Genomic DNA, 13,350 nt, shown 5'->3' on the forward strand with positions numbered 1-13,350 from the left:
CTATTGTAGTACTGTTTACCTTTATATTTCATAAACAGACATGTGGCTACCAAGTCTAGGACATTTTTATCGAACGATCCTCCTGTTGGCCATACCTGGGGTAGTCCTTCCCCTTTCAATTCCGTGATCCACTGATCATGGTATTTTGTAATCCTTTCTGTATAACCGGGCAAGCTTTGGCAGATGTTGGCCAATGGTGTTTCTGCACCCATTTTGTCCCCGCACTTTCTCTCCCACCTGAGTCTGTGTTATACAAGGTGCAATTCGCAATACTTTAATACTTAGTGCCTTTATATAGTACCTCTATCACAATACTCAATATTTCTTCAATTTGTCACACTTATTATGACACAGTGTATAAAACGATAATGCAATATGTGTGTTCTCACGGCTTGTCCGTGTACATGAAGTGCACCAAACACAACAAGGCAATTACATAACACCAACCAAGAAACAAATCACATGTAACATTTAACATACATTCTCCCTATCTGTCCCCAATGCCCTTGTAGTTGATCCCCTGATACTCTAGGCCCTTTTCTGCCTTAATCCCTTATAGATTTCCCTTGACCCAAAGAAAAAGAGTAAAGCGTTTCTAAATTGTATTCCTAGTCTTCCCCTTATGTAAGACTCCCATTGATTCCACTTATTTTCCTCTTTATATCCAGCACTAGTCGAGATAGCCCTATGAGGCGCCACCTTCCACCCCCTCACGGGGCTAGGTTCCTGTATTCCTCTTTCACCTCGTAATCTCCTTAACTGTCCTAATGGCCATATGCAGAAAGAATACGAATAGATTAGACTCGCGAGACCCCTCCCCCCTTAGCTATGTTAACTGTTACCCTCTTTTAGTCCCCCATTTACTTCATCTTACACCGTATGCTACACCCATAACCCTCTTCTAGCTTCTTTTAGCATTGCTCGCACTTGATACTCACGTGTCCATCTTGATCCAAGACCCTCCGGACCCGGTCTGTCCAGGCACTGCCCCGCACTCAATGACCACACCCAGCTCCGGCGAGTGGTTCGGTGGGTTTTGCAAAGTGGGACCCATGCCCTCTCGCCCTACTGCGTGCGCACGTCTAAGTGTACCGGTTGCTGTAGGCGGGCAGCTCTGTTGAAGGGGCGCACCCTGGGTCTCCGCTGTGGCCGGGGACGTCTCGTGCCAAAAGGAACGAAAAGAACGCTATAGCGTTGGTGTCACCAAATGTAAATAAGCGTCCCCAAAAATGCAGTTAAAAACTCCCCAATGAGAGTCAGTAATGGACACACCCCAGGAGGGAATGAGACCAGGACCAAGTGCGGGTGAAGATAAAAGTAAAGTTTATCCAAAATCAAATAAGGCAAGCAGAGAACTCTGCAAACTCTGAGAGCGCTCTGCTAGACAATAGAAAAACATTCATATTTATTACAAAATCGTGTCATTGATGATGTAAGCTATAGGGGGCACATAAATCATGGGGATTGGGTAGAACAAACTGGACACTGTATACTATAAGGATGATGCTCCAAGATTAGCGGAGATCCACGTGGTGCCATTTCGGGGTGCACGGGTCAGCTGTTCTCGTCTGGGTGGAGCGCAGGCACAGATGATGTCCGAGCTGTTACAATTTATCCTACATAACATTTGCCCTTGTGGCCACACACACCTAGTACATTATTTAGCCAGTTTGGCATATCATTATTTAATTTAATAATAATAATAATTGAGAGATATATTACAAAACATTTGACATGGGCCATGAAAGAGAGAATGCATGGGTCCAGGTGCATAACTTATTCATGAGATTATGCTGTCCCATTTATCAACCATTCTTTTAGATCTCGTAAGACATTAATTTAGTGTTTGTTATCGTGAGGAGAATATAGTGCCACACATGGGATCAGGGGTGTGGCGTGAGCTGGGGTGGAACGTTGATGAGGGGTATGTAATCTTTACTTCAGAAGGCATTGGGTTGAGGGGCTTTGTGCCCGTATTTCTTTAACCATAGTCTGGGGGGTACATGACAAGTTCATGGTGACATCATGAGTCAGGGGGCTGAAGGGGGGTGGATACGTGATGCGAGCTCAGCGGAAGGGTGAGAGGTCATATTTGTAACATCAGGGCATCAGTGAGAAAAAAGGCCTTCAGCCATCAGCCCTGTGAGAGGGGGAGGATGGTGGGGGCTGAGTGTGCTGCAAGAGAGGGGAGAGAAGGCCCTGGGGCCTGTTGAGCTGATTCCCGTTCACTTTGGGGGGTTATATGTGAATCGTTTGGATAAGGTAACATCATGCCATTGTTACTGTAGGTACAACAAACAATATGCAAGCTCTGATTACAACATAGGTCATACCGTTACGTTTACCACCATCATCATCATCCTCATCATGCTGCGCAACTAACCTATTTACATTAGCCTCGTGGCCTTGCCATTCTATATAATGATAATGAGTTATTTATTTAGCCATTCTATATTGTACACATGAGTATCGTATACTAGTTGAACAAGGTTGCAGACATACATAGTATTAAAAAGCCATTGAGCATCCGGATCTTGTGCCTTGCATCATATCGAGTAAGTGAATTAGCATATCATACATTAGTGTAGGTCTTTGACAAAGAACGATGTTCGACCAACAGTATGGGACTAAGACATGTAAACTATCGCTTTATGTACAGTGCAATAGGTAAAGATGGTCTTGTTTAATTACATAGGCTCAGTCCCTCAGCACACGTCCATGGAAGGGAATTCATAGCCTTTACAGGGGGATTAACAGTGTGGGTGAAACAGAGTGGCACACAGGCGTGGGGTATGTGTCTGTTAGAAAAGAGGCACGAGGTTGGGGGAATATCCACAGCACATATCATAAATGTAGGGTCTACAAGGGATGGGACATGTTTGTGGAGATTAATTGTTTCTCTCAAACTCGGCTTTTGCACGGTCATTCACAGGTCAGCGATGGACTGCGGAAGGTGAAAGATAAAGTGTTTGTCTTGTAGCTTGCTCCCGCCTAGTCTCATGGGAGAACAGGCCTGCTGCAGGTACACAGAGGGGAGGAGGGTGAGGGAAGTAACTGGCCCACTCAAGGGGAGAGTTGCAGCCCTGCAGGCCGCTTTTGCTTATGAGGCCCATTTGCCATGTACAAAATAAGTCTGAGTTTGGTACAAAATGGAGTGTGTAGGTAGCCTTTTAATCAAGCTTTGCATCCATATGTATCGCTCCACGGCCACCCGGTAACCCTGGACACAGGCGCAGGGGTAGCCGCGGGTGAACATAACGTGCAGGTGGGTTGGAATGGAGGGGAAGGGGCCCAAAAAGACTTTTCCTCCCATACACTCCCCAGCCTTCGAGGAAGGCACCCCTGCTACTGTGTCCTGGTATGGGGGGGCCTCTGAAATCCTGTGCCCCGGGTAATGTTGGAGTGTACGCCCCACCACCTTATCATCCGACGGAACTCTGTGTTGAGGGGAATCTTGTCTGTGAAGCTTTCGGACACTTGTACCCAGCGAGCGTCCAGGAACTCCTGAAGAGGTAGCATCCATAACCTGAAGAGTGGGATAAGGTAGATACACAACATCATGCCGAGAAGCAACTTGATGGTCCGCACCGTGGCAGTCTTCTGTGACAACAGCCGTTGCACCTTCCACTGCACGGCTGCTACCCTCTCGTTCGAGGGCGATGCCAGGCAGGAGACCGTGTTGAACCTGACTCCCAGGAATAGAGCGTTCTGCAAGGGCGTCAAGCAGGACTTTGGATAATTGACAGAGAACCCCAGATCCGTCAGCAGCTGGACGGTTCTCTTCGTGTGTTCGACGGCTACCTCTCTTGACTTGGCCTGGATGAGTCAGTCATCGAGGTACGGGTACACGTTTATCCCTCATAGCTGTAGACAGGCCGCCACTGGTGCCAGGCACTTCAAGAACACCCTGGGCAACAACTTAGGCCGAAAGGGAGAGCCTTGAATTGGTAGTGATGACCCTATACTATGAAGTTTAGGAACTTCCAATGTTTCCTGTGAATGTGGAAGCATGCGTCCCCCAGATCCAGCGCTGTCAAGAAGTCTCCTTCCAGTTGGCTGAGCACGTGCTGCAACGCGACCATCCTGAATAATTGGGACTTGAGGTACTTCGTGAGATGCCACAGGTCTAGGATGGGCCTACAGCCCCCAGTCTTCTTTTTGACTAAGAAGTATCTGGAGTAGACTCTGGAGCCCCAGAGTCGTCTTGGAACTAGCTCTATCACCCTCTTAGCATGGCCCATACCATCTGCAGGAGCTGAGGGATATGCTGCTCTTGCCGGGCTACTGGAGGGACCCGCTGACACTTTTGCTGAAGCTTCAGGGTATGCCCGTGGGCGAAAACGTCCAGCACCCATCTGTCAGTGAAGATCTTCTTCCACTCGCTGATGAATCTCGTCAGCCGGCCTGCCACCGGGGTGCATGGGTGGGGGCCCGATATCCAGGCCTCTTCATTCCTGCTTCAGCGTCTGCATTCTGCCTTGGGGGCAACAGCGGCGCTGACCACCTCCTGCGAAATCCTTGGAACTGACTCTGTAGGCCTCCTAGGTCATGGACCGAGAGGGCTGTCGAGATGAGGAGAAACCTTTTGTCGATCTTCCTGATTTTCTGCCAGAGGCACGAAAAGAAGAGCAGTGTTGTTGGACTGTACCCAGGGCACGAGCCGTCTCTGTATCCATCTTGATGGCCTGCAAGGACTAGACAACGGTCTTCCCGAAGAGGTTGTCTCTCGAAGGGCATGTCAAGTACCCCTGTCTGGATCTCCTGGCAGAAATTGGGGGCCTTCAGCCAGCCACAAAAATGGAGGCAGACACTGTTCCCCATCTGCTGGAACGCTGTGTCGGTGACATCCAGGGCCACCATGATGGCATGGTCCGAAGACACTTCCCCCCCTCCTGGAAGAGTGCAACCGCCTCCACCCTCTTGTCGTCAGGAAGGAATTTCAGCAGCAGTGTCAGTTTGTCTCTCAAAGCCCTGTCGTACCTGGGCCGGATCGCCAGCACATTGGCTGCCTTTATGGTCGACACTGCAGAGTAGATGACCTTCCTCCCTACGATGTCCAACTTCTTCCCCTCGCTGTCCGGAGGGACTGAGGACGATGATGAGGGTCACAGCCACCGACACCACCGAGTCTGGCGACCGTAGCACCTGGGTGCGGACTCTGGGGCACGCCTATCCCGCTTGGCCAGGGCCGTGGCAGGATTTTTCAACACGACCAGGCTTCCTCCCACACGTCATCCAGGAGGGCCACCGCCATGATGGTCTTCCTTTTGGCCTCACGCCTCTAGTATAGGAAACCCTCGTTCTTGGTCTCCTGGGCATAAGCTGGAAGAGCTTGGAAGTCCTGGCAATCATGGCATGAAACAACCCCACCTCTTCCGGTGTGGATGCCCTCGGCTGCGGGGATCTGCCTGCCTTGACGATGTTGTCCGTCATACCCGTAGCTGTATCCCGGTCCACGGGGGGGGGGCCACCCATCATGGGTGTGGCAGTTGATGCAGAGGCGTTGGGTAGCACTTCCGTTTCTTCGCCGGGGGCTAATCCGGGGCCGGTGCCTGCAGCATCTATTTTTGAATTTCCAACACTAACGTGTGTAGGGTGGAAAGGATGTCTAGAGACACATCTCTCAGCGAGATCAGAGTGGGAAGCCTACTAGGCCCGGCGCCCTCGTCGCAGTTGGTGTTTCCGCCGTCCTCCTGGATTGTGTGTACGGCCTCCTGGCCCTCCTCATCTGAGGAAGAACTATCGATGTCCTGGGGTACGACCAGAGGCTGTTCTGGAACCTCCTTGCCACCCCCCCTTTTTTTGCATCCTGAGGGGTCGGAGCCAGGTTCAACAACAGCATTATCTTCTCTGGGGTCTTCCCCACCGTGCCTGACAAGGACTACCGCCTCAGGGGTAGGGACATACTGGCAGCAGTTGGGGCTACCACCCTAGTGTCAGCCCCCTTGGACTTTGCGAGAGCGACCGCCAATTCAATCGTCGATGACGATTTTAACTGCGCTGCTTTGGCATTCTTGGGCAGGTCGGTCATCTCTTTTCAATCCTCCCTCAGCTTTTCGGCCCTCTCTCGCAATTTGGCCGGGTTGGGTAATTTCCTATATGAGGAAGAACTGGATCAATGACTGGAGATGGAGGCAGAGGGTGAGGTTGATCGCAGCCTGCCTGTCACAGGACCCTGCCTGTACGGCGACCCCGATGGAAACAGACTTGCAGTGCTTGGCCTTGTGTTGGGCCCCCACAGTTGGAGCACCCTCAAAGGACTTATGAGCCCGCTCTTCGGACCGGCCGGTCCTAGGTGAGGCATGACCCTACTTCTGGCACGGGCAGAGGCCTTAGCACTTAGCCATGCCGCCAGTCTACTGTGACGATCCTTCATGGTTCTCTTGGAGAATCCCAGGCAGATCTCACACCCCTCTTCTTTGTCATCCAGTTGGAGAAAGAAGAGGCACTGAAGATGTTTATCCTCCACAAACACGTTCCGCAGTCCGCACTTGGAGCACAGCTTGAAAAGGGAACTTCCCTCCTTCTCTTACGACATGGTCAGAGGTGCGGAGTAGGCCCGATGGCCTTCTGGAAATCTCGATGAAACTCGACGATCCTTGCTATTGAGGGGCTAGAAAATTACTGGCAAACGGGTCCCCGATTGGCTGTCGATGGGAAAGAGTGCACGGGCTATGTATTGACAGAAATAGAACTTTTACTAAAAATAATGCATGAAAGCTGTAGAATAGCTCATGGAGCAAAACACAAGGACTCCCAACACTTGAAAGTGCAGTAAAATTCTAAAGATGGCTGACAGAAGATGGGTTTAGGTAGAGGGCAGTATGACCCAGAGTACAGTGATTGGTTTGGAGGAGAAATACAGTTTGTAAGGGAAACTGTTTTTACTTTTACCGAGGATTTCCGGCCTGACGACGGGGAATATTCATGAGCGTGTGAATCCATGCCAGAGACCCCATGCTGGAGAAAGGGAGGTTATACTGCAACTATTTAATATGGAAATAAACTGCTGCCAACCACAGCGTTTGAGGGACAAGTGACAGCTCACAGTCAATTTGACAGACAGGGAAATGGCGCGAGCACCAAGCTCGAAGAAAGGGCAGGGAAGCTTTCCAAGTGCCCGGTTCAACCCCAACAAACAATATACAGTTTTCTTAGAGTTCAGCTTTAGTGAGTGAGAAAACATTCACTCGTTCAGTTTTCAGACAGCTCTGAAGGTATAGTGATGCCTTTGCTGAGCTACCCAATAAGCATAAGAGGATCCTAGTGTTATAACCGTAGCAGGTGAATCCGTAGGACTAGATTAGCCAGGCCAGTGACAGAACATGTTAAGGATAGGCGATAAGGCAGAACATTGGGGCACGCCACATCCTGTTAAGGAAGGACTCTTATCAAATGAGTCATCATAGCTCCTTATGTTCTAAAAGCCTGGAAGATTGCAAAAAGGAGTAGGCAGAGTCTCTGATGCAGGGATCTGTTAGAATAATTAGGACCTAATGGTCAATGGTGTCAAAGACAAACAAGAGGTATTTAGAGAATACTGAAGGTTTCCCACATTCACTTCACCAATGCGGTTACTCATCTGGACATGTTCTCTGGCAGCATCTACATAAATGATTACACATTTACAGCTCGGCATACTCTTGGAAAATAAGTAATAGAACAAGTTCCCCATATAACAAATGAGGATCTATAATTATTGATTTAACCACAGAATCTTTAAGCTTTTACAAAACGTTGGTGCCCATTAATTTGCATAAGGCCCTTAGGCAATGTGTTCCATAGGATGGGTACCTTAATACAGAAGGTACAGTCTCCATTTAGAATATTGCAGAAGAGGTGCATTTCAAACACCAGTGATTTAACTAATCATAATAAGCTACTATTTGAGTGCCAAAGGAATTTGGGAACAGCAATGGAGAGAAAGGTCTTCACAGTGTTAGTCCCACTGAGGAAGCACTTCCTCCCCCTCTCTGAAGATTCAATTGCACAATAGATGTATCCACCTGCATGTCCTCTCTCATGGCGGATAAGAACATCTCCACCTGCATGTCCTCACTCATGGTGGATAAGAGCATATCCACATGCATGGCCTCACTCATGGTGAAAAAGAAAATCTCCACCTACATGTCCTCGCTCATGGTGAAAAAGAAAATCTCCACCTACATGTCCTCACTCATGGTGGATAAGAAAATCTCCACCTACATGTCCTCACTCATGGTGGATAAGAACATATCCACCTGCATGTCCTCACTCATGGTGGATAGGAACATCTCCACCTACATGTCCTCCCTCATGGTGGATAAGAACATCTCCACCTGCATATCCTCGTACATGGTGGATAAGAACATCTCCAACTGCATGTCCTCACTCATGGTGGATAAGAACATCCCCACCTGCATGTGCTCACTCATGGTGGATAAGAATATCTCCACTTGCATGCCCTCCTTCATGGTGGATAAGAAGATCTCCACCTACATGTCCTCCCTCATGGTGGATAAGAACATCTCCACCTGCATACCCTCACTCATGGTGGATAAGAACATCCCCACCTGCATGCGCTCACTCATGGTGGATAAGAACATCTCCACTTGCATGCCCTCCTTCATGGTGGATAAGAACATCTCCACCTGCATGTCCTCACTCATGGTGGATAAGAACATCTCCACCTACATGGCCTCACTCATGGTGGATAAGAACATCTCCACCTACATGTCCTCCCTCCTGGTGGATAAGAACATCCAGCGTACAGAAGTATTTCCTGCATTTATGACACTGAAATGGAGCCTCATGTTTAAGGGGAGTCTAGTACCTAATAAGGGAATGGCTCAGATTGAAGCTTTTTCCACATTCTGTGCACAAAGGAGGTTTAACACCGGCAGGTGTTCTCTGGTGTACAATGAGATCCCTCTTCAAAAAGAAGCCCTAGATGTTGTGCCCTTATGAGGTTTCAAACCTGCACATGTGGCCTGATGGTAAATAAGACCCCACTTATGACTAAACCCTTTCTCTCATTCGGTACCTGTGTAGTTTATCAACTGTATGTGTTATCTAGCAATCAATGACCTGTAACCCACCTGCCGCTGCCCTCCACCCCCCCAAAAAAAACAAGTTTCCACTTTAACACACAGGTTTGTCAGCTGCATGTGTTCCCTGGTGGTGAATAAGATTTCCCTTATGAACAAACCCTTTACCACATTCAGTGCACTCATGAGGTTTCTAACCTGTATGTGTTCTCAGGTGCAAATTAAGCGTTTGCCTATGAGCAAACCCTTTCCCACATTCAGTGCACTCATGAGGTTTCTCACCTGTATGTGTTCTCTGGTGCCGAATAAGATGTCCCTTATGAGTAAACCCTTTCCCACATTCAGTGCACTCATGAGGTTTCCCACCTGTATGTGTTCTCTGGTGTATAGTAAGAGCTCCCTTCTGAGCAAACCCTTTCCCACATTCAGTGCACACATGAGGTTTCTCACCTGTATGTGTTCTCTGGTGGGTAATAAAATAGTCCATCCGAGCAAACCGTTTCCCACATTCAGGGCACACATGAGGTTTCTCACCTGTATGTGTTCTCAGGTGCATACTAAGATTTCCCTTCCAAGCAAAACCTTTCCCACATTCAGTGCATTCATAGGGTTTCGCACCTGTATGTGCTCTCTGGTGCTTAGTAAGTTCTCCCTTCTGAGCAAACGCTCTACCACATTCAGTGCACTCATGAGGTTTCTCACCTGTATGTGTTCTCTGGTGGTGAATAAGATGTCCCTTCTTAGCAAACGCTCTCTCACATTCAGTGCACTCATGAGGCTTCTCACCTGTATGTGTCCTCTGGTGGATAATAAGATGTCCCTTCTGAGCAAACCCTTTCCCACATTCAGTGCACTCATGGGGTTTCTCACCTGTATGCGTTCTCTGGTGCATAGTAAGATTTCCCTTCTGAGCAAACCCTTTCCCACATTCAGTGCACACATGAGGTTTCCCACCTGTATGTGTTCTCTCGTGGCTAATAAGATGTTCCTTCTTATCAAACCCTTTCCCAAATTCAGTGCCCTCATGAGGTTTCCCACCTGTATGTGTTCTCTGGTGCATAGTAAAATCTCCCTTCTGAGCAAACCCTCTCCCACATTCAGTGCACTCATGAGGTTTCTCAACTGTATGTATTCTCTGGTGGAGTGTAAGCGCTTCCTTCCCAGCAAACCCTTTCCCACATTCACTGCATTCATGGGGTTTCCTCCCTGTACGTGCTCTGTGGTGGTGAATAAGACCTCCCTTCCGAGCAAGCACTTTCCCGCATTCAGTGCACTCGTGAGGTTTCCCAGACATATGCATTTGCTGGCGCCTGGTGAGTGTATCATGCACATGGGCACTAGTGGCGTTACTCTCAAATTCAGCGCACGGATAATTATTTTCACCTCGGTCCTCATGTGGGCAATACGTATGTTCCTGAGATGACATTTCCCAAATTCTGAGCTTTCTCATGTGTAAGTCATTTCTGGTGACAAACACGATTTCTTCCTTCAGAGGTGTTTTAAATATTCAGTGCATGGATACGGTTTTCCCATTTACAGGGGGTTTCAATAAAAAAAATTGAAAATCACTGAAACAAACTAGCCTTACATTAAGAATGTATAGAAATAGAACTCACATGGGTTCTCTCAGGAATAATAGGCACAACAAAAAGGCGTGTCCTACTACACAGCACAGGCTGTTGCTATCATTAGGGTATAATGCTAGTTATTTATTGTAGCTCTTGGTTACTAGATGTTACCATGAAGGGGCTGGATGGATGGAAACCACCATGTATCCAATAGGCTTTTCAACTGCATTTCCTGAATACTCTGAAAAACAAATGGACCCCAAACTTCCACACTTCTAAGGTGTCTGGAAATTGCACAAGCAATGAAGTTTGCACTGCGTTAGTCCAGAGAAATTAACAATCACTGCTGTTGCATTTCTGGGGCATCGATCACCTATTGAAATAAAAAGAGATGCACATTATTAGTTGTAACACCTTCACAGTCACAGGCATCACATGTAACAGGCAGAATGGTTCTCAACATTAGTAAATTACTCATGGAGCAACTAATAAGACTTTGAATACTACGGTACAATCTATTGGTGAGATGCGCCCTAAAAGGTGGCAGAGTAGTAGTGTTCCAATGATAGAAAATATATAGTGTGATCGGGAACACAAGCAGCAGGACTAGTGTGATACAGCATAATGAAAAAACACAGGCTGGGTGAACAACCATTTTAAGTGGCTATTGTATTCATCAGAAATTTCTTCACAAATAAATAAACTATTACATGAAAGATCCCCATTTCCATATACAAACAATAAAGGCTGGTGTTTCAAAGGTCAGCAGCTTGCCACCAATCAGACGCATGTTTGACCACTCTATTGACCTCCTTACATTTGGGCAAATGTATATTTCCCGCAAACACAAATATATAACCAACAGCGCTATTGGGGAAACAAGGAATGACTTGAGAATGTAAGAAAAAGCACCAGCTTCTTCCCACAGTGAGAATGGCACAGGCCAAGCTATACTACATTCAAACATTGATGTTATACCCAGATAAACGCCACACATCTCTTTTCCCAGGATCGACAGAAAGATCAAGCTTGTGTCAGACTGATAGAATAACATTTTTGCAATGGGGCCAAATGTACGGGAGGACCCCTCGAACCCCCAACTCCTAATTTGCCTTTCTAATTGTTTATATAAATGCCATATTGCCATTTAATGAAGTTAATTGGCCAAAAGGGATACCACTTTTTAATTGTTAAGGAGTGTGTATGAAAAGGTCCTATTTGCCAGTTTCCCATAACATAATCCAGAACCCCTTCATTTTGTGGATTCTAATAATGACTCCCTAGGATGTCCCGAAACAGGGTATATAATAACTCAGCCCGGAGGGCTGTGAAATATCTTCTCACACCACTTTTGTAGTTTTATATGTTTATTTAAGTATAGGATTAATAACCCACCGGTCAAATCATAAACAGTTTCATAACTGATGCTTTCCTGTGCATCATTCATGCAACCAATACATTCTAACATTCTAGTATCTTGGCTTCCCAGTACGTTCTACATTCCATATCTATAGCCCATCTGTACATATGAATAACAATGTAAAACGGAACACCATTGAATTACTAATGACTTACACAATAAAATACTACACACCTCCCTTCTTTACAGTGACGAACAACAATAAATTTAACATATGTACAGCAAAATATCCTCTTGATATTGAAGTATTCAGATTAATTACCAAGTTGAAAGTAACTTGGATATACAATGAAGTACCTGACGAGATTTACAGAATAACATGAGATACAATTTCAACTTACATAATCTTTCAGATACAATGGTCTTGTACATATACATTTATTGCGATCATTCTTACAAACTTGAATGTCTCTATTTTGTTCCACTTCCTTTCTAACCTTAACTTGTCTTTTCTGATCATTCACTTGTTTGGAACATTTACATTCTCTATTGAGATTCCATACTCTCCCATCTGATACCTTTATGGCACCATGAAATCCTTTAACTGTTTGAATGGGATCAGACCATTTGATCAAACCTCTGGCATTGACCCCTGGGAGTTTAATTCTCACCCCATCACCAACTTTAATGTGGGACTCCCTAACTGCATTTCTCACATCATACCACTCTTTATTATATTCCTGCATCTGCACCACTTTTCTACTCACTTCTTCACAATCAACATTCTTAACACATGCTCTGCCCAACCATGCTGGACACAACCTGGTATTGGGTTTCCTACCCCTTCATATCTCAAATGGTGAAATCCCCGTAGTGGAATGTGGTGTAAATCTATGAGCAACTATGGTATCTTCTACCGCCTTTTTCCAATCGGTATTGTCACTTAATGCAAACCTAATGCTGTTCTTAATAACCTTATTGAATCTTTCTACGATTCGATCAGTCTGGGGATGATAGATAGAGCTTGTCCTGTGTTCACCTGCATTCTCCTTAAGAAACAAACTCATCTCTTGTGACACCAATTGTACACCGTTGTCAGTGATAATCATGGTTGTATATCCCTCACGTTTGAAAATGTTATCCAAAAACATTATCACATCTTTCGAGCAAATGTTTTGCACCCACTCAATTTCTGCCCACGTGGACAACATGTCTATGAGTACCATGCAATATTTCAAATTGCCCTGACTTCTTTCAGGACCTACAATATCTAATCCAACACGATCCCACGGCATAGTGGGAATTGGTTATAGTCATCGGAATCTGCCTGGTTACATAGCCCTTAGCTGGGTCACAGGTACAAAAATCACGAATGAGTCTTTCCACTTCCAGATCA

The 13,350-nt window shown here is 46.4% G+C and overlaps 1 protein-coding gene across 1 annotated transcript in view; it reads right to left on the reverse strand.

The window, feature by feature from the left end:
* Positions 1 to 1,306: 1,306 nt before the first annotated feature.
* LOC138498180 (zinc finger protein ZFP2-like) overlaps positions 1,307 to 13,350 on the reverse strand; it is a 123,101-nt gene continuing 111,057 nt past the window's right edge. Inside the window, exon 4 of the mRNA XM_069622063.1 lies at positions 1,307 to 10,967. Within this exon, the coding sequence (XP_069478164.1) occupies positions 9,220 to 10,476 (1,257 nt within the window). The 5' untranslated portion in view covers positions 10,477 to 10,967 and the 3' untranslated portion in view covers positions 1,307 to 9,219. The remainder of the gene's footprint in view (positions 10,968 to 13,350) is intronic.

Source organism: Ambystoma mexicanum, chromosome 5q (assembly GCF_040938575.1).
Source record: "Ambystoma mexicanum isolate Mex_15411 chromosome 5q, UKY_AmexF1_1, whole genome shotgun sequence".
Taxonomy (NCBI): domain Eukaryota; kingdom Metazoa; phylum Chordata; class Amphibia; order Caudata; family Ambystomatidae; genus Ambystoma; species Ambystoma mexicanum.